Below are 27,426 nucleotides of genomic sequence, written 5' to 3' on the forward strand. Positions count from 1 at the left end.
CTGCACTATTTTAACTTTCATCGTCGAAAGCTCTTCTGTTAAATTCTTGCCTGTTATGAGGTTATGTTATGTTTTAATAATTAGCAAATAAAACATAAAAATACAAATCATACATTAACATAACACTAATATTCGCATAAACTCAGTAGTACCTTTTTCAGTGGTGTGACAGTACTTCTGAATGAGGGGTAATTTACTTAACAGAGCATCATAGTCCTTATCCTTCTGCAAACTGCTGCATTGTTGCTCTTTGGTTAAATTCTTGCCTGTTTTAATAATTAATTATATTATAATAATTAATTATATTAATAATTTATAATAAATAATTGCCAAATAAAACATAAAAATACAAATGATACATTAACATACCACTTATACTCGCATAAACTCAGTAGAAAGCTACAGACATATTCACATATACTTAGGAATACAGATTTACATATTTCCTTGAGTGAAACCTAAAGTATTTTAAAGTACATTTTAAACCATCTTGGTAGACTCTGCAATTACAGGTTAAATGTTTAACCTACTATTAACAGAGTTTTGGAAATTCTAAAGCTTTAAAATGTAAAAAAAAAAAAATAATAATTCTGTTTTAAACAACTATTATTTGAAATCACTGTAGAACAATGATGTGGATGGACCTTTCACCTGCAGTACAAAGTCTAAACTTAGATAATGTATCACTGGGATGTAATTTTTATCTTTTGAATAACTGAACTTTCATTAGTGTCATGTTGGCATCCTCTGGTTTTACATAATGTTGTGTCATATAGTGTATTATTACATATACAATAGCTAGAAATAGTTATGAAAATATTGTAACATATACATGCAAACACTGATTCATACTCACAGTTGACACCCTGGTATATTACGGCAATGAATAGGGTAACGCACAGCACTGCCAAGGACACTATTATGCATTTGCAACAGCGGCGGCCATATTCTTTGCCTTGACTCCGCAACCTGTCTGATGGAAATATGTTGTTCAAATGTTTCCAAAAACTCTTCATGTGCACATTGCAATTACACCCTGCCTCTGTGACTACACCTACAAGCTGGAAACTAATTAACTGGTACGTGTCATTGTATTACGCATTAATATAGCTAGATATAAAGTTAAATAATTTAATCAGCTTAAAACCATTGTTGTTTCAGTCACAGTTCCCAAAGAGCTAAAATGAAATTGGACAACAGGATATTTTCCCCTTCATAAATAATCTTTCATTTCAATTTTGCATTTCACCTGGCAATCCAGTCACATATATCACAGCATTGTACACATAAATACACAATTTGCACCAAAGTCAGGGGGGCAGGATTTCTAGCTGAATTGCAGTCACTTGACTCTGATCTGACTCCTTACTTCTTGCCTCTTCTTGAGTCGAATAATAGTCAGATTCATCATCTGTAAAAATAAAAGTAGAGATGGGAAATCAGGCATAATAGAGTCACTGGTGTTACAACAAACAAATGTCATCAACTTATCGCATAAGTTTTTGCTCAGATGACTACTTTTCAATAAATTTGAATTAAACATAACTATATACATTCATCCACTGCCTTCTGTGCACTGGGACAAATGTGAAACAAATATAGAATATATCATGGAATTGATATTACAAAAAATGTACAGTTATCTAATCTAAATAAACAAAAGATCTCAACCGCGTCTATGTCGGTAAAGTTAGTTTGCGGTTTGTTTTTCATGTTGTAAACGGCCATAAAAACCTAATATATGCACGAAAGAATACGAATTATGGCTTCTTGTGATAGTCCTGGTGTGTGAATTCAGAAAGTACAAATACATTACGTAAAAACAGCCTTTAATGCATTTTGGCCATTTATTTTCATTAGCTTCTCACGTCAAAACAGTGCCAGCTTTCACAAGTCATATTTTAAGAGTTATGACTGATTAAAGGCCCTAAAAATGACCAAAATGACCTCAGACTGACCAAACCAAAAATTTCAAACCTTCATCTACCCTATAAGGACTCACCCTGATTTGTGGAAGTTTTCACAAGTCATATTTTATGAGTTATGACTGATTAAAGTACAGTAGTATTTATGGTGGCTCAAGGTCTCAATCTAGGTGCATTTAAAGGCCCTAAAAATGACCAAGATGACCTCTGACTGACCAAAACAAAGCTTTCACACCTTCATCTACCTTTCAACAACTCATACTTATTTGTGAAAGTTTTCACAAGTCATATTTCATGAGTTATGAAATATTTATAATAGTTTTGACTGATTAAAATCCGATTACATGAGAAAAGCCTGACAGTACATGGAAATTCAGTTGTGATGAACAGTTTGCACAAACTTTTAATTTCACAGTTTTGCACTCAACCCTACTGCTATGAACTGATCATGGTCCTGCAGTGGAGAACTTCATCCTGAAAATTTATTCAATTAATTACAACAATTCCTGATAACACAATGTGACTTTTTTTTTCTATATCATTCAGTTGTATCACTGTCACAACAATCTGGTTACTATTTTTCTTCCTAAATGCCCTCTAATGGAGTTTTTCCTTGCCCCCATCACACCCCTTGCTTGCTCTTTAGGGATACATTAGGGAATATTAATTACTAGTTACTATTAAATTAGTAAACTATTGAGAGTCTACTGACATCTCTGTTAAGCTGCTCTGTGATACTGTCTATTGTTAAAAATGCTATATAAATTAATCTGAATTGAACTGAAATATAGCAACACACTTAAAAAAAGTTTTCTGTCGGTAAACTACCTGTTCTCGCTAAATCTGAACCTTTTCTGATTACGATCCCCAAAACTTTTTTTATGCTGTCTGCCCACAGCCATATCTCAACCTTAATTATCTCAACATGCATCTAAGACAAGTGTTTTCTCGTGAAGAGTAAATTCGTTATTGCTGTATCTGATATTGTAAGCAGTGTGACCTTCAATCAAGCACTGTCAATCATTCTGCTTTTGGTTGGTAAATCTTTTTTTTGAGAAAATAATTTATAGATTTGTGGACACTAAACATAATCTTAATTGTACGAGTGCAGTAAATGCTTTCAGTGATCATGCAGCTACTTCAACCGCTTTTCAGATAACATAAACATCTCTAAGATAACATGTCTTAGCTAGATTATAAAAATATTACTTTCCTACAAATATTTGCTTTATTCTAAAGTATAAAAATGTTTTAATAGCAGCACCAAAGAGAAAATGATCAACACAGCCAAAAGAGAATCTCCTCCAATGTGACTTCAACTCTTGCAAATCCAGCGCAAAGCTCCACACCAGATGCAACCGAATGGCAGGACTTTGTAGGTGATGAAGTGGCAACCCTAAATCCAGGAAAAAGTATTAGAATGGAAAAATATAGATATAAAAATTTAAAGACAAATACCAATAAATAGAAGTAAAATATAATAAAATTAAATTAAATATAGCACACATGTTTAGTAATGCACTAGAAATGCCGTGTAGATAAGGAGAAATATTGCACAAATGTAATAGTCAGATATTGCACTTGGAACATTAGTTGAGAACAGTAGTGTTGTAAAATATTATTTAGCAGGAACTACTCATTGTTCAAGTCCCGTACTGAAAACATTACAGAGAAGAGTTATATAATTTAATGGCCATTGGGAGAAAAGATCTCCTGTGGCGCTCTGTAGAACACCTGGTCATAATCAGTCTCTGGCTGAAATTGCTCCTTTGATCGGAGAGAACTCTGTATAGCGGGTGAGAAGGACTGTTCAGGATTGTGCGTGTTTTGGACAGGATCCTCCTCCTTGCCACGACATCAACAGAGTCTAGATCCACGCCCAGTACAGATCCGGCCCTTTTAATTACCTTATTCAGTCTGTTTCTGTCTGCTGCTTTCATGTTACAGCCCCAACAGACCACAGCATAAAAGACAACACTCGCCACAAACGATTCGTAAAACATCTGAAGAACGGTATTACAGATGTTGAATGATCTGAGCCTTCTCAGAAGGTGCAACCTGCTCTGTCCTTTCTTGTAGAGTGCCATAGTGTTAACTGACCAGTCCAGTTTGTTATTCAGATGCACTCCGAGGTATTTGTACTCTGAGACCATGTCCACTGTTTCACCCTGGACAGTTATATAGGAGTCACAGGGGTTCCACTCTTCCTAAAGTCGACCACTAGCTCCTTCGTCTTCTTGATGTTGAGTTGTAGATGGTTACGCTCACACCAGAAAACAAAGTCATCCACCATAGTCTGGTACTCGGAGATGTCACCGGAAAACTTTGCCTTGGCCCTTGACCATAAAACATTTACTGTATAACCAAGACAAAGCAATTTCCCTTTGGGATTAATAAAGTTCTTTGAATCTTGAATCTTGAATCAAGTCACACATAACAGGGAAACGCAGGGAGGTCAGACACCGCGGACAGTAAGTTACACACAGTGGATATAATTCACACAACGGTAAAAGACACGCGAGGATCGGACCGGGTACAGCCAAGACACAGGCAAGGGCACACATGACAACCGGGAACACAACAGGGATCAACACTAACACACACAGTGGCTGCAGTGTCCCAGCAGGCTCCTGCAGCATGATTGGTCTATCAAATTGGTGAAAACAACCTTTTTTAAAATTTTTTTTTGTATTTTCCGTCTTAAATCAAAAAACGAATCTTCCGTTTCTATGTTTTTCAACAATAAAATCCCAGTACTCATGCAAAGACATATTGTCCGGCTCCCCATTAGATCGCGAAGTAATGCTACACGTATGTGGCAAGAATTTCACGGATAAAACAAAATTGTTAACGGCCGGACCCCCACACCTATACAGATATTTTGTTTTCCGATTTTTGTTTATAATCATACTAAATAAAATAAGATAGCTGGGCATTTTCTTTTCGTTTTCCGATCTTATCATCAAAACCAAAAACAAGAAACGGGTCGTTCCCAATTTCGAATTTTCCAGTATACAGTGGCACCTCGGATTGCGAGCATAATTCGCTCCGGAAACGTGCTCGTAATCCAAAGTACTCGTATATCAAAGCGAATTTTCCCATTAGAAATACTGGAAACTCAGATGATTCGTTCTACAACCCAGAAATATTCATATAAAAATGATTAATACAAAATATAGAGTAAAAACACATAAAACAAATTAACCTGCAGTTTACCTTTGAAAAGAATCGTGAATGGTGTGAGGGAGACGAGAGAGGGGAGAAGAGGTTATTTCGTAGGACGACTTCCACATTAACTATACGGCAGGGTTATTCAACTCACGGTCCTTGAGGTCCGAGAACTGCTGGTTTTCCAGCCTTCCTTTATCTGTCAGTCAGGTGTGAAGCCTCTGACCAATCGGAATCAGTAATTATTAAACAACTACCTAGGAGAACTGAAAACACGGCCTGGATTTGGAATCGAGGTCCAGAGTTGAAGAACCCTGCTATACGGAATCACTGTAGGCTCACTGGAATCTTTTTCTTTTTGTGCGACTTTAACAAGGAACCTATCCAATGACAACCGTTTTTGCCTCCTTCTCAATTTCGCGGAAATGTGACATTGCATGTCGTTAAACAGATTCATCGCTCATACTGCTACGGCCTTATTCGGGTGGTGTTTTTCACTATATTTTGACTATACTAGTGAGGTACGCCGACTGAGACCGAGCATGGGAGACGATTACCCACAATCCCACAGCGAGAGAGAGAGAGAACCATCGGCTCAGCTATGATCACGTGACGCTCGGCAGACAGCGTATACATAATAATCGTATTGCAAGATCTCGCTCTTTTATCAAGTTAAAATTTATAAAAAAAAATTTGCACATCTTGCCAATCACTACAACGAAATTTCATTGGCCCTCCCTATATACCTAATATTTCATTGTTTGCGTGTGCACTTAATTCACATTCAATAGCCTAGCAGTCTTGTTTATAGTCACTGGAGATGAATGGACACAGTGCAATTATTAATAAATACGTATAAAAACACATAATATGAAAGTTATATGGTGTGATTGTCCCCAACAGTTTAATGCTTAAAGCACACTTTACCTGACATGCCTGTATTGTTTATAAGTTTATAATTATTAGTCCATTAATTCTATCTTTCGTACTTTAAATGGCCACAGCGCACTTATAATTAGTAACGGGAAAGTATTGCTAGATCTCACAAAGGTTTTGCGGGATCTCGCAAAAGTCCATCTTTCGTTTCCAACCATCGTATTTTTCCCCTGCATGTCCATTATGGGGTTCCATATGAATTCAACATGAAAATGTTTATTTAAAAAAAAATAAAAAGTTTTCGCATTATTTGAATTTTGAAATCGCTTACGACATTATACATTCTAGAATTTAAGTGATTTTGTGGTGAGCGCAGCCGAGAAGTAGTCATTTCTTCGCGGATAGTACATGAGAGATGGAGTTCCTGAAATTTCTTCCCAGTTTCAGTTCTCGTAAAGTGCTCTGCGCAGCTGGAATGGTGGTTGCGGCTGCCGGTACTGCGTATCTAATCCGGCGGCTCTGGGAAAGGGCACAACCGGAGGAAGGTAGCAGGATAATTATCGTCTATATGGATAATTTACATATGCATTTCACTTCTCGAAACAAACTACAATTTCACTTAAATAACCATGTGCTAAAAAAAAAGGAGTGGGCAGTGGTGGCTTAATGGTTAGGGAAGCGAACTTGCACTCGAACGATTGCTGGTTCGAATCCCTAACCAACAAAACCCACCCCAAGCAATGCTGATTTAGCTGCCCCCTACTATGTCACGATTTCACACATGTGTTAATTGTAGAGGGCACATTTTGTTGTGGTGTGTCAACACTGATCACTGAATTCTAATGCACTAACAATAATGAGAATGAGTTCTAATGAAATATATGTGTATCATATATGTTGTACAGATTCTTAGATGAGATATTTTTTAAATTTCCTTTCAAAAAATGCACATAGAACTTTGGGTACCATTGTCTGATCAGCGCCATTAAATCCACTGAATACCCCATGAGGTCCCAACCATTAGTTCCAAAGCACTGCTACAAAGAGTTAGCAAGAGCATCATAAACTTGACAGTTAATATCATTTAGCAATATTATAAGCTAAATGGTAGGACGCTGAATATTCTGTTTCAGACCATCAGCATCAGGAGTCATCAGATGACTTTATTGCTGATGAAGACCCGGAGGTCATCATGGATGAGGTACAGTTACACCATGATTTATCAGTTGTTAACGATTGATGGCTGGCTGAAGGAAAAATAGATGAAAACATTATTTTAACTGATTGTGGTTTATGTGTAAAGATCATGGATGAAGAAAAGGGACAGCTTATGACTTGGGACTTCAGTCCATTGTTCTTTGGACCAGTCGCAGAAGTCAGAGTAAGAGCCACCAAATATTCACTGCTCCTCTTCTGATTGGTTCAAAAAAGTTGTGATGTTTATTGGAATATCTTCAGTTTTGATGTACTGTGATGCCAAGAATAAGTAATCATGAGTTTTCTTATAGCCAGTATTACTATTATTACAATTTTAATTTATCTATGTGAATACAAACTTAAAGTCCTTCATTGATTTTACTTGCTTCTGTCTTGTAGAGCCAGTCCAGAGAATGTCAGCCTGCTGCAAGGGGCACAACCCTCCGCAGCACCGAGTGCCACACCCGTGACATGATGGTTTGCTTTGCTTTTTTTTATTTATTAAAAACAGACACTGCACTGACCAAAATCTGAGATATGCCTGCATTCTGGTTATACTGTGGCTGTGTTATTTTGCAGCAGATTTATTTACTGGAAAGTATACTGTGATTTCCTACTGTAGGTCATTAAAGTCACGCTGGTGTATTGGATCCGCATCTCTGGCAGTGAAGTTTATCTCTGGGTTATGAACACCAGGGAGACAACTGAACTGAGTACTGAGGTGAGTGTTTTCTCCTCTGTACTTTTTGATCCTGGTATAAAAATTGTCTCCATTCACTTGGGACCTCAATCTTTTTTCTACTGAAGGGCTTTCCCCGGTTTACTGTGACAGTACAAGAGGTCACAGGTGTCAAGGTAAGGGTTCAGTGCTGCTCATGGAGACATTACTGGTTCAGATTGTTCACATATGTTATAGGTTCATGCCAGTTTTGGTAGCCATCAGCATTTCATTATTTTTCTTTTCTCTGTATTGGTTAAGCTTGTGAGATTAGGTGTAAGTCTTGTGTTTCTCTTCTGCCTGCAGCTGGTAGCAGGGAAGGTGCAGCAATACTCATCTTACTGCATTGTGGATGCTACTGCTAAGCGTACCTCAATTAACGATCGTGTGGTAAATAGTCACTTCCGTCCTGTTTCATTATCCTGTATGACCCGTCTATTCTTGCATCATTTTGAACAGCTCAAATTGTAACATTTATTCACTTGTAGAATGGCACTATAATAAGTCATAGGATTTAGTAGGATGACCATCTCTTTCACCTGCAGTGTTCATGGGTCTCAATGTTACCTTTTAAACAGAAATTCAACTCATACACTCAATTTTCCGGCATGTTCCTCGGGCCTGACGGATCATTGTCAACGGCCAAGTGGGATGATGCCAAGACAGACATACAGCCAAGAGAGGACTGTGAAGGTAAAATGTTGTGTGTGTGTCCAGTATGTCCATCAATACTGACATTCTGAGTGGCCCAGCCAGTTAAACCTTTAATGATGTGCAAGAGGCCAGAGTGATGACACAAGTAGTGTTGGGTTAGTGCACTGGGTGTTACAGTGAGTGCCAGTGACTTTTGCTAGATGACAATTATTGTTTGCCACCAAAGGTTCAGCTTTCTGTGATTTTTATATAACTTTGTGCAATACCTTATTTGAATATTAATCTATTTACTGCCCTGTTAATGCTACGTATTCCTTCCTGTCTCATTTAAAACTGTCAAACCGTGTCATGGGCTCGGGAGGTTCTAGCACGGGGGCGTGGCATGTGTGGGCATGTAATACGTGGATGATCCATTTGCGACTCATAGGATCACACAACAGGGGTTTATTTACAGAAACAGAAAACACTAGGAAAAAAATTGGACCACAAGGGGTCAAACCTAAAAAGGGTACAAAGTAACTAACAGAACAAAATGATCTGCAAAGGGAAACTAGCTACACAGGGAACAGGCAGGGAATCAAAAAATAGCAGAAACCACAGGCGACAAGAACATCAGCAACAGGAACAACATCAACATCAATGACTCCAGAAGGAAAAGAACGGAATTGGAAACTTAAATACAAAAAGGTTAACGAGAGTAATACAGGACAGGTGAAAACAATTAACAAGGGCTAGTGAAACAGGAAACAGGTGAAATTAATAATTAACTCAAGGAACTGGGAGATCAAACATGGAAACTAAGAAGCTGACAGAAACAAGGAAACAGAATCTAATACTGGGGAATAACCAAAACCGGTAAAACACAACCAAAGCAAAAACCAAAACAGAAAGCAAACCACAAACGCATGATAAATTAAACACTAGGAAGAAAAATCTACAAAAATACAAAAACAGAGGAAGCGGGATCTGAACACATGACTGAGAGGATTACACGTAACCACATGGTCAACTCACTGAGCTCTGCGGGCATCTGAGGTGCAGTGGAAAACACAAACAACAGGGAGGACAGGCTGGCCAGCGACATCTGCTGGCCAAATGGGGAGGAGACACGAAACACTCAGACAGAGGGGTGCTGACCCTGACAAACTGACAGTTCCCTGTTCAGTAAATTTATCTTAATAATATGTCATGCAGTCATAATAATCAGATATACACGTATGTCATACAGTCTAACAGATATGTTATTTATAAATTTCGTGGCAAAACACGTACATACAATTTTCGTTACCATTACCTGTTCAGTTCCATTAAATCCACTAAATACCCTATGCAGACCCAATGCATTAATTCCAACGCACTGCTGCAAGGAGTTAGCAAGAGCATCATAAACTGACATGACAGTTAATGTCATTTGGCAATATTATAAGCTAAATGGTAGGACGCTGAATATTCTGTTTCAGACCATCAGCATCAGGAGTCATCAGATGACTTTACTGCTGATGAAGACCTGGAGGTCATCATGGATGAGGTACAGATACACCATGATTTATCAGTTGTTAACGATTGATGGCTGGCTGAAGGAAAAATAGATGAAAACACTATTTTAACTGATTGTGGTTTATGTGTAAAGATCATGGATGAAGAAAAGGGACAGCTTATGACTTGGGACTTCAGTCCATTGTTCTTTGGACCAGTCACAGAAGTCAGAGTAAGAGCCGCCAAATATTCACTGCTCCTCTTCTGATTGGTTCAAAAAAGTTGTGATGTTTATTGGAATATCTTCAGTTTTGATGTACTGTGATGCCAAGAATAAGTAATCATGAGTTTTCTTATAGCCAGTATTACTATTATTACAATTTTAATTTATCTATGTGAATGCAAACTTAAAGTCCTTCATTGATTTTACTTGCTTCTGTCTTGTAGAGCCAGTCCAGAGAATGTCAGCCTGCTGCAAGGGGCACAACCCTCCGCAGCACCGAGTGCCACACCCGTGACATGATGGTTTGCTTTGCTTTTTTTTATTTATTAAAAACAGACACTGCACTGACCAAAATCTGAGATATGCCTGCATTCTGGTTATACTGTGGCTGTGTTATTTTGCAGCAGATTTATTTACTGGAAAGTATACTGTGATTTCCTACTGTAGGTCATTAAAGTCACGCTGGTGTATTGGATCCACATCTCTGGCAGTGAAGTTTATCTCTGGGTTATGAACACCAGGGAGACAACTGAACTGAGTACTGAGGTGAGTGTTTTCTCCTCTGTACTTTTTGATCCTGGTATAAAAATTGTCTCCATTCACTTGTGACCTCAATCTTTTTTCTTCTGAAGGGCTTTCCCCGGTTTACTGAGACAGTACAAGGGGTCACAGGTGTCAAGGTAAGGGTTCAGTGCTGCTCATGGAGACATACAGTAATTGGTTCAGATTGTTCACATATGTTATAGGTTCATGCCAGTTTTGGTAGCCATCAGCATTTCATTATTTTTCTTTTCTCTGTATTGGTTAAGCTTGTGAGATTAGGTGTAAGTCTTGTGTTTCTCTTCTGCCTGCAGCTGGTAGCAGGGAAGGTGCAGCAGTACTCATCTTACTGCATTGTGGATGCTACTGCTAAGCGTACCTCAATTAACGATCGTGTGGTAAATAGTCACTTCTGTTCTGTTCCATTATCAGTTCATTGAACAGTTCAAATTATACTGTTTAAAGCCTTGTAGAATGGCAGTATAATAAGTCATAGGATTTAGTAGGATGACCATCTCTTCCACCTGCAGTATTCATGTGTCTCAATGTTACCTTGTTAACAGCATTTCAACTCATGCACTCGATTTACCGGCATGTTCCTCGGGCCTGACGGATCATTGTCAACGGCCAAGTGGGATGATGCCAAGACAGACATACAGCCAAGAGAGGACTGTGAAGGTAAAATGTTGTGTGTGTGTCCAGTATGTCCATCAATACTGACATTCTGTGTGGCCCAGCCAGTTAAACCTTTAATGATGTGCAAGAGGCCAGAGTGATGACACAAGTAGTGTTGGGTTAGTGCACTGGGTGTTACAGTGAGTGCCAGTGACTTTTGCTAGATGACAATTATTGTTTGCCACCAAAGGTTCAGCTTTCTGTGATTTTTATATAACTTTGTGCAATACCTTATTTGAATATGAATCTATTTACTGCCCTGTTAATGCTACGTATTCCTTCCTGTCTCATTTAAAACTGTCAAACTGTGTCATGGGCTCGGGAGGTTCTAGCACGGGGGCGTGGCATGTGTGGGCATGTAATACGTGGACGATCCATTTGCGACTCATAGGATTATTGTTTGTCGGTTATTGTATTATATTATATGGGAATTTATAGTGTATGGTGAATGCAGATTAAATTTATGGGAGAGACTGGGGTGGATAAACCAGATCTCTAACATGGAAGCCCTTTGCAGAGTCAGCCAGGCTGAATGAGGCTCCTTCCCCCGTCCCCCCAGTGGAAGACGCATGTACGAGCTCTGCAGCAAGGAAGCAACTCAGTGGGCGACGGATCTGCTCAAGACTCCGTCAGACCCTTTGCAGAGTGGTGCCCAAGCGTCTTCACCGCTGTCATCAGTAATCCTTTGTGTGCAAAGTGGGCTGTCAAGTTCAGACTAATTGCGTGACCTTGGAATATATTTGAATAGCTGTGCTGCCTCCCCCCCCCAATACAATACAATAAAATAAAGCTACACAGCATTGTTCTTTTCAGTATTTTATTAAATGCCCATACAACATCTTATTTGCACAGAGCCCCTAAGAGGTGCAAGTGGGAAAATATATTTTGAAATGGTATTCCAATCCTTTGCAATAGTTTTCCGTTCTCTCACAATAGTTTAGTGTTACTAACAATGACTGTACTCTTTCAGTTTAAACTACAAGACATACAATTAATGGACTAATAAGTTTAAACCTAGAAGATACATTCATGTCCAATTAAGCGTGTTTTAAGTATTAAACTATTGGGCACAATGCACTGCATGCAACTTTCATATGCGTTTTTATACATATTTATTTATAACCATGGCTCAGTTCGACTTGGTGTAGTTATGCATGAGCCCTACAGCGGAACAACTTGATCATTGTAAAAAGGTTGACCTGATAGATGTAGCAGGGTTTGTCAGTGTGGTGATTCCGAGTGGCGCCACCAAGCAGGTAATCAAAGGGGTCCTTCAGGAGGAACTGACCCATTTGGGGATTCTTCCCAAGTCTGGGGAATCATATACTGCATCCGGGCCATTTCCAGTGATTGAAACTGGTGATGATTCGTTGGAGCAAGGTTCACGCAGAAACCCTGCAGAGTTCGGCTCACTGAAGGAAGAGCTACTTCTCCAAATCTGACTGTGGAAGTCAAGAAACAGGAGTACCAAGCCCAGCTGCTGCAGTACAAGGTGTGAGAGCTGGAAGCCAATAAAATAGCTGCCATACGACAGATGAGCATGGAGCCTCCGCCTCGGAAGGTGAACTCTCCAGTGTTATCTCCTCGGTCCTCTGCCCAACCCCACCATGACGCAGACGGTTTACCTAGGGCTGCTCCATGAATCCAATATTCTGAACAGTGGAACTATGAACAGCGGAATGCTGGTTTTGATGTTAGGTACCACTCTGGATTGACCTAAGCACTTATGGTCATTATTTCTGTGAAGCAGACTTGTGGGGAAGACACAAGAGGTATGTTCTGCCTTGCCTCTTAAGCAGAGTATGACTATGCCATGGTGAAAGCCGCTGTGTTACGGGCTTATGAGATGGTGCCCGAGGCATATCGGCAGAATTTTCACCGCCTCCGTAAATCCCCCAGCCAAACTCACTCACATTTGCCCTTCAGAAGGCTGTGCTATTTGATAAGTGGTGTGCTGCAAGTGGGGTAATTGACTTTGAAACATAAACATAAATGAACGGTTGTCACGTAGACGGAAGGTACCGCGATAGGGGGGGGGATGCCCAAAGGGCTTTAAAAGGGATACAGCTGATACATATGGTTGAGCTTCCTCCTGTACATGCTGAATGTATGTCAGATGGCCGCTCCCGGATTGCAATCTGTCAGAGAATAAACTGGTGACCTGCAACTTCTCCACGTGTCAGCTGTGAATCTCTTCACCCGGTGGAGACGGCGTACTCCAACAATTCCCATCCCTAGCGGTGACCCATGTGCTTGTCCAGATGGTTAATAATGTAGGAGTCCACAAGATGCCTGTCACAGACAGCATTGCTCAGGAAAAGGGCCTGAAGGACAAAAGTCATGAGCTACTTAGGTTGCTAAATATTATTCTTTCCCTTTCTTGATGCCTTATTTTTACATACATTGCTTTCTTCTAGCACTTCAATTCTAGGTGCCATGTTGGACCCAGGAGGAGCTGGCGTGAGTTTGTTCATGGTACTGGTGGGTGCGCTGGTGCTGCTTACGGCTACTGGCTGCATCCTGCTGCAGTCTGAGCTGCTCAGCCGGAGGCTCAGGACGAGGGAATCAACAACCAGCAGGAGTTCATCCTCAGTCTTAACTGGACGGTGCCTCTGCATCCCACCTCACCCAGACTACTGTGCCTCTGTGAGGAGATCGAACTCACCCTGCCTCCATGCCCTACCTCACCCAATCATTGCATGTTCATTTACAATGTTTCACGTTTTTTTGCGTGTTTATTTGGATATGGATATGCCAGTTACACTTACAGCGTAATAGTTCCAATACCAAGGCAATGTGTGATACTTATATTAAGAAGGAATTGGCTTCTGTGTGGGCCTGTTTCTTCTGCATAGAGAATCAAATGATCTGGGAGAGCTTAGCCTTCAGGTTGCTAAAAGCACATTGTCTGCAGCTCATGATACAGTCACAAGGAAGATCCAATACATGAGGATGAACCATCCAATCAGGATATGATTGCCACTGATAGGGGCAGCACCCTGCAGACAGGGTAAGGGCCAAAACCACATGGTCTTCCCACCTCCCCCCATCCCATTGGAAATGTAGGAAAGAGTGAAAACCTAACCAGGTCAGCAGCACTTACAAAACTAGTCTGCAGGGTTAAAATCATGTGATAGTTACTCATTCTTGATTCTTGGTCTGCCAGTATTAATATACAAATGAGCATAATTCACTGTAATATTCAGTCTTGCTTTTAAGATTCCATTTAGGCAACAATAATTTTACTGTGAGTTTAGATTAACACTAATGCCACCTAGTGTCACCAGTCTTCTTGAAATGATCACTGAAGCAAAGATTTTGAACGCACTATTTGTACTGAAAATTCAAAACCGGTACAGAATCTTTTACAGTGTTTACAGTCAAATTCTGCTCACAGCTTATTATTTCAATTTACTACTGAATAGCTGAAGGAAAATACTAATACAGAATACAATTTTTAGAGAAATTATTGAAATTAAAAGTATAGGTAAATTACAGTTTTTCTATAAAAATATAAAGAGCTCTTTTAGCTTATTTTACAGTAATACTGTCAACATACATTTCAGAATTGTTACGGACGTCATTCATTTGAAGCACATTGTGTTATTTAAATGAGATCTTAAAGCAAATACAGTGGTACCTCGGTTCTCGAACTTAATCCATTCCGGACTCCGGATCGAATCCTAAAAAGTTCGAGTTCTGATCGAATTTTTCCCATAAGAAATAATGGAAAACCAATTTATTGGTTCCCGGCCCCCCAAAATTACACCTAAATATGTTTTTTTTTTTAGCATTTAAACACAAAATGAACAGGATAAAACAAGAAGAGTATTTTTTTCTTAATGGCTTCCAAAACGATAACGATCTTATCCCAACATTACCCCTGTACTGCCCCGATCATCCGCTCCTTCCGTGTGCCACACCCCTTCGTTAACCTCGTGTGGGATCCCCATGTGATCAGCTGTTTCTGGTTGTTGTCATTAATCCTCTGTATTAAGTCCGCGTTTCAGTTTGTTTCCCCAGTCCGGTCATTGGGTGCGTTCGACTTGCTTACAGCGCTGGCTTAAAGCAACGCATTCTGATCCTGACGCAGTGCATTACGGTTAGATACATTGCGATCTCTCACCCGGCTGCACAAACTGGAACCGCCTCCGTGACGACACACCTTTGCCCTTATTGGCTGAAGAGTTTAGTTACACGCATGACATTTGTTGTATCCCAGACAGTTCTGATGCGTAATCTGATATTTCTCCCGAATATCACGTAAAGCAGTGAGAGCTGGTTTTCTGTTAATTTACCTGGTAAAATAAAGTTTAAATAAATGACATAAATGCTCTAATAGTACACGTAAGTTAGTGGCTTATTTATTGTTAGTTACTGTAATGTTGCGCTGCTTTATTTGGTTAATCGTCCAGTCTGTGAAGAAGGCATTCAAGTAAGAATTGCATTGTAGTATGACTCATTTCCTGGCGCATGCAATTTATATTAGGTCTGCGTTCACGGTTCCACTTCTGATATTCAGATCGAGTTCTAGGTCAAACTGGTTTGTTCAACTTTCAAGAAATTCGAGTTCTAGTGAGTTTGAGAACCGAGGTACCACTGTATCCAGTTATTAGGGGCTCAGTTGCCAGTGCTGTGTGACGTGACGTTATGCAGTTCTCTCTCATAAGCAGCACTGTAATACACTGATGCATCACATATTACCAAGTGTATTATCATTGATAGTTGTATATCAGATATATGTCCAATCACAGTTAACAGGTGGACTATATTATTATCATACATATTTACAAGCAGGTGACTATGAAAAAGAGAAAAATCTACATAAGAACATAAACGAGAGGAGGCCGTTCAGCCTGTCAAGCGCGTTTGGGGAGAACTTAACTAATAGCTCAGAGTTGTTAAAATCTTATCTAGCTCTGATTTAAAGGAACCCACTGTTTTAGCTTGCACTACACTAACAGGAAGACTAATTCATACTCTAACTACATGCTGTGTAAAGAAGTGCTTTCTAAAATTCATTTTAAAATGTTCTTCCGCTAATTTCCACCTATGGCCATGAATTCTAGCATTTAAATTAATATTGAAATAGCCATTTGGCTGAACAGCATCCAGACCTGTTAGAATTTTATACACCTGGATCATGTCCCCCCTGAGTCTCCTTTGCTCGAGGCTGAACAGATTCAGCTCAGCTAACCTCTCCTCATAAGACATTCCTCTAAGACCAGGAATCATTCTTGTAGCCATACGTTGCACCTTTTCCAAGGCAACAATGTCCTTCTTAAGGTATGGTGACCAAACCTGCACACAATATTCTAGTTGGGGTCTTACCAAGGAATTATGTAATTGTAGCATCACCTCCCTTGACTTAAACTCCACACATTCATCTACGTTAAATTTCATCTGTCAGATATCAGCCCAGTTACTAATTAAATCAAGATCCTGTTGTAGTCTCTGTGCTGCTAGTTCAGTATCTGCTACACCACCCACCTTGGTGTTGTCTACAAATGTAACCAGTTTACTGTATCTATTGGTGTCAATATCATTAATATAAATAATATAAAAATACAACCGTGGTCCTAAAACTGAACCCTGTGGTACCCCACTAAATGACCACAGACCCACTGTGACATTGTGTCTCTAATAACTACCCACTGCTTCCTGTCTGTTAACCAGTTTTCAATCCAAGCTGCTACAGTTCCTATTAATAATAATTTATAAATAGTTTGGCCATTTCTCTTTATATTGTTCAAAATAAATGATTTATCAGATATGAAGTGGTTTGCGGAGCAGTGTCTGAGTCTCACAGATCCATCTATACTGATCTTCACAGGGTTCATCCTTCCATTCATTGCTATTAATGACGCAGTTTGCCTTTATGCCTGCTGACTGCTGGTCCTTATTGTCCGGCTCCCCATATAACCAGAATCTGGAAAACAAAGAAGAGCCAGACATACTAATTAAGTTACGGTGTCTTTAGCAGAAATAAAAAAATGTCTACACTAGAGGTTTAAACCAAATGTAATGGGCTTTCTGGTAAGTAAGACAGCTGTGAGTAGAAGTGGAGAACTTTAGAGCTGTTTCACATCTTGGTTCCTGGTTTGTTTGGTAACAGACAGGTTATACATGAAAGATTTCATACCCCTGCTTCAGATCAGTGCCGTCCACCCAGCGCCAAACTCCCTCCTCCACACTGTCAGTCAGTCCAATCCAGTAACTGCTGCTTCCCTCTTTGGTAATGAAGCCCTGAACAGAAGGCAGTGAATGACTGACGCAGCACTGCTGAGAGACACAGTGTCCACACTGACACATGCTGGATGTGAACATAAGCCACACATCACACTGTCAAAGGAGCCACACGGAGATCAGGCCAGTCACCTGCTCCTCTTCACTGTTTACAGTCACCAAGTGAGCTGCCTCCTTACTGCAGTTATTCTGACTTTCATTCCAGGTCGTTACACTTGTAGAGAAATAGTAACACTGGCCATTGTGCTCCTTCCAGCCCTGAGGACAGGGATCACAGACTCTCCCTGCAAAGACACAAGAAACACTCACTCTGTCTAAAACAGCTGATGGAATCAGTGAGAATGAGAAAGTCATATTTTCTTTGAAATTTGTAAGTTAAGCTGAGAGAAAAAGTGTAAATTGACCTTTTTCAGTGGTGTGACAGTACTTCTGAAGGAGGGGTAATTTACTTAACAGAGCATCATAGTTTTTTTGTATTTCATCCTTATCTTTTTTCAAACTGCTGCATTGTTGCTGAAAATAATTCTTCTCACTGACCAACTTATTCTTCATGTCCTCTAACTTTGTATAATTTTTCTGTAGCTGGTAATTTTGTTCTTGTAGATGTGTCATGTTCTTAACTGTGATGCTGAAATTTTTCTGTAGCTGGTTATTTTGTTCCTGTAGTTGAGTCATGTTGTTAAGTACAAGGAAAAGCTGTTCCATCTCTTTAGCCAGGATGCTGTAGTTTCCATGTATCTGGTTTCGCTCATCAAGCAGGATGCTGTAGTTTCCCTGTATCTGGTTCCGCTCATCAACCAGGATGCTGCAGTCATCAATGTGCTGTTTGGGCTTAACTTCCATCACTGAAAAGTTTTGGGGTTATTTCGTGTCTGTTACTAGTTCTAATAATTGCCAATGTACATGAATATAACACTCATATTCTTATAAACATAATTGAAAACCAGAGGTAAATTCTGCAGTTAGAGCTTACATGATCACTACCAATATTTATTTAGAAATTCAAATACTCATTTTAGGCAAACATGATAGGAAATCATTGTCAAACAAATACCTGGATGGACCTTTAACCTGCTATATAAAGTCTAAGCTTAAAGAGCATATCATTGGACTGCTATTTTTGAAACCTTTTGATTGAATTAACTTTCCTATATGTCATATTGGCACCCTCCAGTTTTCCATAATGCAATGTGTATTACATCACGCTACAAACAGTAGTACAGATAAATACATACAAACACTAATTCATACTCACAATAGACACCCAGAATTATTACGGAAATGAACAGGAGGAAACACAGGACCCCCAGGCACACTGTACTCCGTCTGTAAGAATGGGCGCTGGATCCTGTGGTTTCGGTCTTCAAATTGTCTGATGAAACTGACGTACAAAGAAGTTTTATTCAAGTGTCTTTAGAAACTCTTCACGTGCAGTTACACCCTGCTTCTGCGATTAGAACTGTCAGCTTTAACTAACTAATCGGGTTGGTGCATCTTATTACATCTTATATGCATTTATACAGCTGGATATGAAGTTCATTAATTAGCCTGTAATAGTGTCTCTTACTGAGCTGCAAACCTGACAACAGCATGTTTCTGATCCTTATATATAATCTTTCATTTCACCCCCGAGACTGAACAGGATAAGCGGGTAGGAAAGAGATGGATTCTTTTTAATCTCTGTGGGAAAACCTCTTTATTAAAGTGTCATTTCTTAAGAAATCTTTACTGGAAACGTAGAGATGAGGACACAGAGTTACAGGGAACCTTTAAAGTGTTTGTTGGAAAGTTGTGATTGTTTCTTAAGGATTTAGCTTGCATTTCAAAAGCAACAACCTCTCAGTGCTTGAAGTGGGTACCGGCACTAATTTGTTTCCCTGTTCACAGTACCGGTACCGCTCATAATCTGCCGGTGGCGAATAACAAGGGTAGTACAGGCACCTGATTTCTCACTTAAATACATCTGTATAGTTACACAAAAGTCTTGAATACTCAAGGTATTAACAATAATCTATCCATTTTTAAAATGAAGCGCATTTTATATAATAATATGAATAATTAATAATTATTATTAAATATATATTTTAATAATAATAATGATAATAATAATAATGATAATGTTGATATATGTAAACGCTATGGAAATTAGTTTTAGTTTGGGTTTAATTACTGTTTTTTTTTTTAGCGGCATGATCAAATAATTATGACAGAAAACTGCTTCGTAACAGCAAAATTACTCACTCAAGTAAAATAACTAATTCTGAGATCAATCTCAATAATAACTCCAAACTACTCATTTTGTAGACTTCCGTACGTGGTTAATTAGCATATAAAACAAAAAATAGCACAAAACGCATGAAATGTATCAGAACCTGAAATTCTCCAAAAGTGGAAAAATGCACTTTTAAGAAATGTACGTGTGGACTGAACACTTGACAATAAGCGTGAAATATTAACGAGAATATTAAAAGCGATAAGATTATCTACCAGCCCTTGCAGCCTCCGTTTCCTGCAGCAGAAATGCCATTTGGTGTCATATCCGTGTCTTTCCTTTCTATTAAACTTTGTCTTTGATATTTATATTAGAAATTCTCGAAATTCTTGTAATATTTAGACTAAGAATACTTACCACGATCATTGGGATTTAAGTTATTAAGATTTATGACAGAGTAAACCGTGTCCGACATTTAAATAGATGGACCGTAACAACGACCGAGGTGAACAAATGAAAGCAAAAGAAAAACTGAATTGATTTGGTGAGGCTGAAAAGAGAAGTAGAATATTTCCATTACGTGTAACTTTACAGAACCGTCACACACAAAATTTCTTCCTGCTTTTCATAACTGAAATCATACGGGCCGTGTTTTTTCTTGTATGTATTTATTATAACATTGTTATGACGGCAAGGTCATTATCACATTATTGCTTTTGTATATTTGTATTTTGCGCTCTTCTGCCGAACAGGGGCTGTGGTTACAGGGTGTGCCAGCATTTATCAAGGCTAATTATTGTTCCCTGTTTAATAAGCGTAATAGGGTGTTAAAGAAAGATTGTTATATGCTCATATCCTTATGTCTTTAAGTTATTAGTTTGCCGTTAGCTTTGGGTAGAGCAGTCAGGATCCGGAAGGCTTTCCTTTAATCTTGCTTTTCTGGGTTTAAGTTATTTTTGCCTGTCCTGTGGTTGGGGAGGCTTCATACCCATGGAAGGTTAGTTACGTGTAATTTTATTTTATTTTATTTATTGGGGGGGGGGGGCAATTCCTGTTATTTGTTTGTTGGTCACTGGTGTAGAAGACAGAACCAACAGCCACAGATAGCATTGAACTGACTCGCTTGTTTGGATAAACGCTTATACAGCTTAATAAATAATAATAGTTAAATATTGATGGCAAAAAAATTCCTTATGTTAAACACAGAAAAAACAGAGGTACTACTAGTTGGTTCCAAGGCTACTTGAAATAAGTTTGACAACATACAACATAGTGGTCGGTGTCCTGGTTGATTCAGATCTATGTTTTGATGCTCACATAAGAAGTATTACTAGAACTGCGTTCTAATATCTATGTAACATAGCCAAGCTTCGGAAGATGTTCTCCTTTCATGATACAGAAAAATTAATACATGCCTTTATAACTTACAGGCTGGACCACTGTAACACCCTCCTTTCTGGTCGCCCTTCTGGATCCTTACATAAACTTCAACTGGTACAAAATGCAGCAGCCAGAGTTCTTACACACACTAAAACTTTTGATAATATTATTCCTGTTCTATGCTCCCTTAAACTGGCTTCCAGTTAAGTCTCTGATTGACTACAAAATACTGCTATTGACTTATAAGGCACTGAATGGCCTTGCAGCTGAATACCTTACAGATCTACTGGCCTCATACAACCCTCCTCATTTGCTTCCATCCCAAGGAGCAGAATATATGTTAGTACCTTGGGTAGAAAGAACTACGGCAGGCTGCAGATCTTTCTCTTATAGAACTCCTCAGCTGTGGAATTGTCTTCCCATTGTGTGACATTCAGCCTCACTGTCAATATTCAAGTCTAGACTAAAAACACACTTGTTTAGTCTAGCTTATAGACTCTTGTTCTTGTTCTAGCTAACTGCTCGCTCCCAGTCAGACCAATGTGGTACCAAAGATTCTTACAGTAATACAGCAGCAGTGTACAGAAAAATTTTAACAGAAGCCCTTCATTGTATTATATGATGTTGTTTAAAATAGATCAATTTTCATTCTCATATTTACAAAATTGTTACTTGGACAAATTAGTCAAATTGCTCTCACAGGCAACAGTGTGATGCATAGATACTACAGATTACTGATTACTGTGACATTGTTATGTATAATACTACAAAAATCATTGGAATATTCATCTAGTTTAACCAGCTCAATAAACCTTACATGGATCCTGCCAAGATAAATATTTAGTGGGTATACTGGTCATTTCAACTTTTTTGGTTAGGTAACACTATTTAAGAACATTATTCCTATAAAAAACAGTATTTTCCAATAGAAACTTCATATCATATTTTTATTATCTTCATCTGCTTTTAAGTAAATTATCAGATATATAGTGATTTGGGGAGCAGTGTCTCAAAGAGCCTCGTGGATCCACAGCCTCATTTACACTGATATTCACAAGATTGAGAACTAAATGGATGTAAAATATAGAAACTGAACGTAGCCCCAACTAAACCACCTAAATGGAAGAAGTCAAGGGTAGATAGTAAGACAGAAACAGTCAGTGGTTGGGGGAGGAGGTTAGTTCCGGGGATGAATACTGAGGTGCTCCTGGGAGAGATGGACTTAAAAGGGACTTCCTCAGATTTTTAACACCCCCCCCCCCTTAAAATGTTTCAAAACTACAGCATGGCCAGATACGTGACAGAGGGCTGAACTGCTACATTGTCTTGGAACGGAGGGGCAGAGGATGTTCTTCACCTTGCCAGAAGCAGGCTATATGGCTATGTGTCAGTTACACAAGCTGCTTCTCACTATAGTCACCTAACTGTTTGCACTGCCTCTAGTTTCCCCTATGTTGGCTGATGCACTTTTTATCTCCCCCACCCCTCCTGGGGTGTGCTGCCTGGAGACGCAAGAATATCAATATATTCTGCCTGTCCTGCTGCCTGAGACGCCTCCACTGCCTGTGTGGTCTTTCCTGCCTGCTCGCCCTTCTGCCTCTGACGTCTCTCCCATATGCCCTGCTGCTGTATCACTGTCCATCCTGCCATCAGAAGCAGCACCAGCACCTGTCTGTCATCACCTGCTACCTCTTTGAGACTCAAAATTTGGAAATTAGGATTTTTCTATCTTGCTCGTTTGACTTCCTCTGCTGGCCCCTGGAGGACGGGCTTCCCCTTTGAGTCTGGTTCCTCCCAAGAAAGGATGGGGGGGATCTACTTTAGGAAGTAGTTGTGTATTAGAGTGAGAGTCACCTGACCTCTGCAGACAGGGTGAGGGCCAAAACCACACATACATCCCATCTCCACCAATCACAATGGAAACATAGAAAAGAGTGAAAACCTGACCAGGTCAGCAGCATGTACACAGTATATCTGTCTAACTAGTCTGCAGGGTTAAAATCATGTGATAGTTACTCAGCTTCATTCTTAATCTGCCAGTATTAATACACAAATGAGCATAATTCACTGTAATATTCAGTCTTGCTTTTAAGATTCCATTTAGGCAACAATAATATTACTGTGAGTTTGGATTAACACTGATGCCACCTAGTGTCACCAGTCTTCTTGAAATGATCACTGAAGCAAAGACTTTGATGGCACTATTTGTATTAAAAATGCAAAACCGGTACAGAATCTTTTACAGTGTTTACAGTCAACTTCTGTTCACAGCTTATTTCAATTTACTACTAAATATCAATTGAAGGAAAATACTAATATAGAATACAATTTTTAGAGAAAGTATTGAAATTAAAAGTAGGTAAATAACAGTTTGTTTATAAAAATATAAAGAGCTTTTTTGATTATTTTACAATAATACTGTCAACATACATTTCAGAATTGTTACGGACGTCATTCATTTGAAGCACATTGTGTTATTTAAATGAGCTTAAAGCAAATATCTAGTTATTAGGGGCTCAGTTGCCAGTGCTGTGTGTCGTGACGTTATGCAGCTCTCTCTCATAAGCAGCACTGTAATGCACTGATGCATCACATATTACCAAGTGTATTACCATTGATGGTTGTATATCTGTCCAATCACAGTTAACAGGTGGAGTATATTATTATTATACATATTTACAAGCATGGACTCAATAAATTTGCAGGTCACTATGAAAATGAGAACATTCTAATGTTATTTAAATGCAACTGGAATTTAAAAAAATTGCAAACTTAGCTAATCTGCTAATGAATAAGTTATTTTAAAAATTCAGATATGAAGTGGTTTGGGATGCAGTGTCTGAGTCTCACAGATCCATCTATACTGATCTTCACAGGGTTCATCCTTCCATTCTCTGCTATTAATGACACAGTTTGCTGTTATGCCTGCTGACTGCTGGTCCTTATTGTCCGGCTCCCCATATAACCAGAATCTGGAAAACAAAGAAGAGCCAGACATACTAATTAAGTTACTGTGTCTTTAGCACAAATAAAAAAATGTCTACACTAGAGGTTTAAACCAAATGTAATGGGCTTTCTGGTAAGTAAGACAGCTGTGAGTAGATGTGGAGAACTTTAGAGCTGTTTCACATCTTGGTTCCTGGTTTGTTTGGTAACAGACAGGTTATACATGAAAGATTTCATACCCCTGCTTCAGATCAGTGCCGTCCACCCAGCGCCAAACTCCCTCCTCCGCACTGTCAGTCAGTCCAATCCAGTAACTGCTGCTTCCCTCTTTGGTGATAAAGTCCTGAACAGAAGACAGTGAATGACTGACGCAGCACTGCTGAGAGACACAGTGTCCACACTGGCACATGCTGAATGTGAACATAAGCCACACATCACACGGTCAAAGGAGCCACACAGAGATCAGGCCAGTCACCTGCTCCTCTTCACTGTTTACAGTCACCAAGTGAGCCGCCTCCTTAATGCAGTTATTCTGACTTTCATTCCAGGTCGTTACACTTGTAGAGAAATAGTAACACTGGCCATTGTGCTTCTCCCAGCCCTGAGGACAGGGATCACAGACTCTCTCTGCAAAGACACAAGAAACACTCACTCTGTCTAAAATGGCTGATGGAATCAGTGAGAATGAGAAAGTAATATTTTCACTGAAATATGTAAGTTAAGCTGAGAGAAAAAGTGTAAATTTACCTTTTTCAGTGGTGTGACAGTACTTCTGAAGGAGGGGTAATTTACTTAACAGAGCATCATAATTTTTTTGTATTTCATCCTTATCCTTTTGCAAACTGCTGCATTGTTGCTGATAATTATTCTTCTCACTGATCAACTTATTCTTCGTTTCCTCTAACTTCATATAATTTTTCTGTAGCTGGTTATATTGTGCCTGTAGGTCTGTCATGTTCTTAACTGTCATGCTGACATTTTTCTGTAGCTGCTCCTTCTCTTTATCCAGGATCCCATATTTGTCGCTATGCTGCGCTGCTGCAACTTTCATCGTCGAAAGCTCTCCTGTTAAGTTCCTGCCTGTTATGAGTTTTAATAATTGGCAAATAAAACATAAAAATACAAATGATACATTAACATAAGACTAATATTCGCATAAACTCAGTAGAAAGCTAGAGACATATTCACATATACTTAGAAATACAGATTTACATATTTCTTCGAGTGAAACATAAAAAAGTACATTTGAAACCATCTTGGTAGATTCTGCAGCTACATCTTAAATGTTTAACCTACTACTAACAGTTTTGGAAATTCTAAAGCTTTAAAATTTAAAAGAAATTCTAAAATTCTATTTTAAACAACTATTACTTGAAATCACTGTAGAACAATGACGTGGATGGACCTTTAACCTGCAGTATAAAGTCTAAACTTAGACAATGTATCACTGGGATGTAATTTTTACCTTTTGAATAACTGAACTTTCATTAGTGTCATGTTGGCATCCTCTGGTTTTACATAATGTTGTGTCAAATAGTGTATTGTTACATATACTGTACAATAACTAGAAATAGTTATGAAAATATTGTAACATATACATGCAAACACTGATTCATACTCACAGTTGACACCCTGGTATATTACGGCAATGAATAGGGTAACGCACAGCACTGCCAAGGACACTATTATGCATTTGCAACAGCGGCGGCCATATTCTTTGCCTTGACTCCGCAACCTGTCTGATGGAAATATGTTGTTCAAATGTTTCCAAAAACTCTTCATGTGCACATTGCAATTACACCCTGCCTCTGTGACTACACCTACCAGCTGGAAACTAATTAACTGGTACGTGTCATTGTATTACGCATTAATATAGCTAGATATAAAGTTAAATAATTTAATTAGCTTAAAATAATTCAGCTTAAAACCATTGTTGTTTCAGTCATAGTTCCCAAAGAGCTAAAATGAAATTGGACAACAGGATATTTTCCCCTTCATAAATAATCTTTCATTTCAATTTTGCATTTCACCTGGCAATCCAGTCACATATATCACAGCATTGTACACATACTGTAAATACACAATTTGCACCAAAGTCAGGGGGGCAGGATTTCTAGCTGAATTGCAGTCACTTGACTCTGATCGGGCACCTTACTTCTTGCCTCTTCTTGAGTCGAATAATAGTCAGATTCGTCATCTGTAAAAATAAAAGTAGAGATGGGAAATCAGGCATAATAGAGTCACTGGTGTTACAACAAACAAATGTCATCAACTTATCGCATAAGTTTTTGCTCAGATGATTGCTTTTCAATAAACAAAAAATGAATTAAATATAACTATACATTCATCCACTGCCTTCTGTGCACTGGGACAAATGTGAAACAAATATAGACTATATCATGGAATTGATATTACAAAAAACGTATACTTATCTAATCTAAATAAACAAAAGATCTGAACCGCGTCTGAATAACGCCACAGAAAGATATGCCGATATATAAAGCCTATTTTCACATATTGTGTAATATTGGTGTTGATGAATCCTAGCTGATTAGCATAGAACCAACGACAAGTACACTCTTTTGTTAACATTATTGCTGCATCTATGCTAAATAAGGTAAATAATGTATTTTACCAGGGACCGTCACCCTGTCCGCACACGGAGTTACGGACAGACGTGTCCATTGCAAGTTTGTTCGGCGTCTGTGCCAAAGCGACTTGACTGAGGAAAAAAACTATGTAGACTATACGTTTTCAGTTAGGTCGTCCGGGTATAATGATCAAAACGTCTGTCAGAATTCGCCATGCATGGTGTTGTCCCCCATGTTCTTAAAAAATTAAACACGCACAATTCACAAAGTCTGAAAATAATGGATTGGTTTACTGATTAAACGAAACCGTTAAATATGACCAAGAAAATCTGCATAGCTGTCAGAATCTAATAAACAATTAGATTCCATGATTTCCTGTCACAGAAAACGGAACTTCTTCCAAGTTTACCGTAATGTACTTAAATTAGCAAATAAATGACGGTATATAAATGATCGAGACTCTTAACACTCGGATACGTACAGTCATCCTCACCAGGTCCCACCGAGAAAGACTGGAACGGCATTTAAACGAACTGTGCTGGTGACAATAATATACGTCCGCAGGGTCTCAGCGACACTCCCAGACGTCTGTCGGAGGA

The 27,426-nt window shown here is 38.9% G+C and overlaps 3 protein-coding genes across 5 annotated transcripts in view; 1 reads left to right on the forward strand and 2 right to left on the reverse strand.

The window, feature by feature from the left end:
* LOC140578990 (C-type lectin domain family 10 member A-like) overlaps positions 1 to 20,426 on the reverse strand; it is a 28,223-nt gene extending 7,797 nt beyond the window's left edge. The window contains exons 1-6 of one of the 2 annotated variants that reach the window (XM_072701285.1): positions 20,328 to 20,426; positions 18,954 to 19,079; positions 18,103 to 18,543; positions 17,831 to 17,982; positions 17,595 to 17,698; positions 14,769 to 17,381 (exon numbers count right to left, since the gene is read on the reverse strand). In XM_072701285.1, coding sequence (XP_072557386.1) covers positions 17,219 to 17,381; positions 17,595 to 17,698; positions 17,831 to 17,982; positions 18,103 to 18,543; positions 18,954 to 19,079; positions 20,328 to 20,385 — 1,044 coding nt within the window. In that variant the 5' untranslated portion in view covers positions 20,386 to 20,426 and the 3' untranslated portion in view covers positions 14,769 to 17,218. Of the gene's footprint in view, positions 1 to 14,768; positions 17,382 to 17,594; positions 17,699 to 17,830; positions 17,983 to 18,102; positions 18,544 to 18,953; positions 19,080 to 20,327 lie in introns of those variants that run through there. The other variant, XM_072701286.1, reaches the window with a different exon arrangement.
* Positions 6,353 to 12,252, forward strand: LOC111844848 (uncharacterized). 2 transcript variants are annotated; one of them, XM_072701283.1, is made up of 16 exons: positions 6,353 to 6,514; positions 7,103 to 7,170; positions 7,273 to 7,350; positions 7,566 to 7,643; positions 7,789 to 7,887; positions 7,974 to 8,021; positions 8,191 to 8,274; positions 8,463 to 8,577; positions 9,999 to 10,066; positions 10,169 to 10,246; positions 10,462 to 10,539; positions 10,685 to 10,783; positions 10,870 to 10,917; positions 11,092 to 11,175; positions 11,341 to 11,455; positions 11,970 to 12,252. In XM_072701283.1, the coding sequence occupies exons 1-16, from the start codon at positions 6,385 to 6,387 to the stop codon at positions 12,131 to 12,133; spliced, it is 1,434 nt and encodes a 477-aa protein (XP_072557384.1). In that variant the 5' UTR covers positions 6,353 to 6,384; the 3' UTR covers positions 12,134 to 12,252. The 2 variants fall into 2 exon arrangements, with proteins under 2 accessions (XP_072557384.1, XP_072557385.1); XM_072701284.1 differs by lacking the exon at positions 7,273 to 7,350.
* A 3,055-nt stretch (positions 20,427 to 23,481) lies between the features above and the next one.
* LOC111844875 (uncharacterized) lies at positions 23,482 to 27,426 on the reverse strand. Its single transcript, XM_023813737.2, has 7 exons — positions 27,309 to 27,426; positions 26,392 to 26,433; positions 25,859 to 25,975; positions 24,984 to 25,316; positions 24,712 to 24,863; positions 24,476 to 24,579; positions 23,482 to 24,262 (listed from the first exon to the last, which is right to left on the reverse strand). Exons 1-7 carry the CDS (start codon positions 27,349 to 27,351, stop codon positions 24,100 to 24,102), a joined length of 954 nt encoding a protein of 317 aa, XP_023669505.2. The 5' UTR covers positions 27,352 to 27,426; the 3' UTR covers positions 23,482 to 24,099.

This window comes from Paramormyrops kingsleyae, chromosome 17, assembly GCF_048594095.1.
Source record: "Paramormyrops kingsleyae isolate MSU_618 chromosome 17, PKINGS_0.4, whole genome shotgun sequence".
Taxonomy (NCBI): Eukaryota; Metazoa; Chordata; class Actinopteri; order Osteoglossiformes; family Mormyridae; genus Paramormyrops; species Paramormyrops kingsleyae.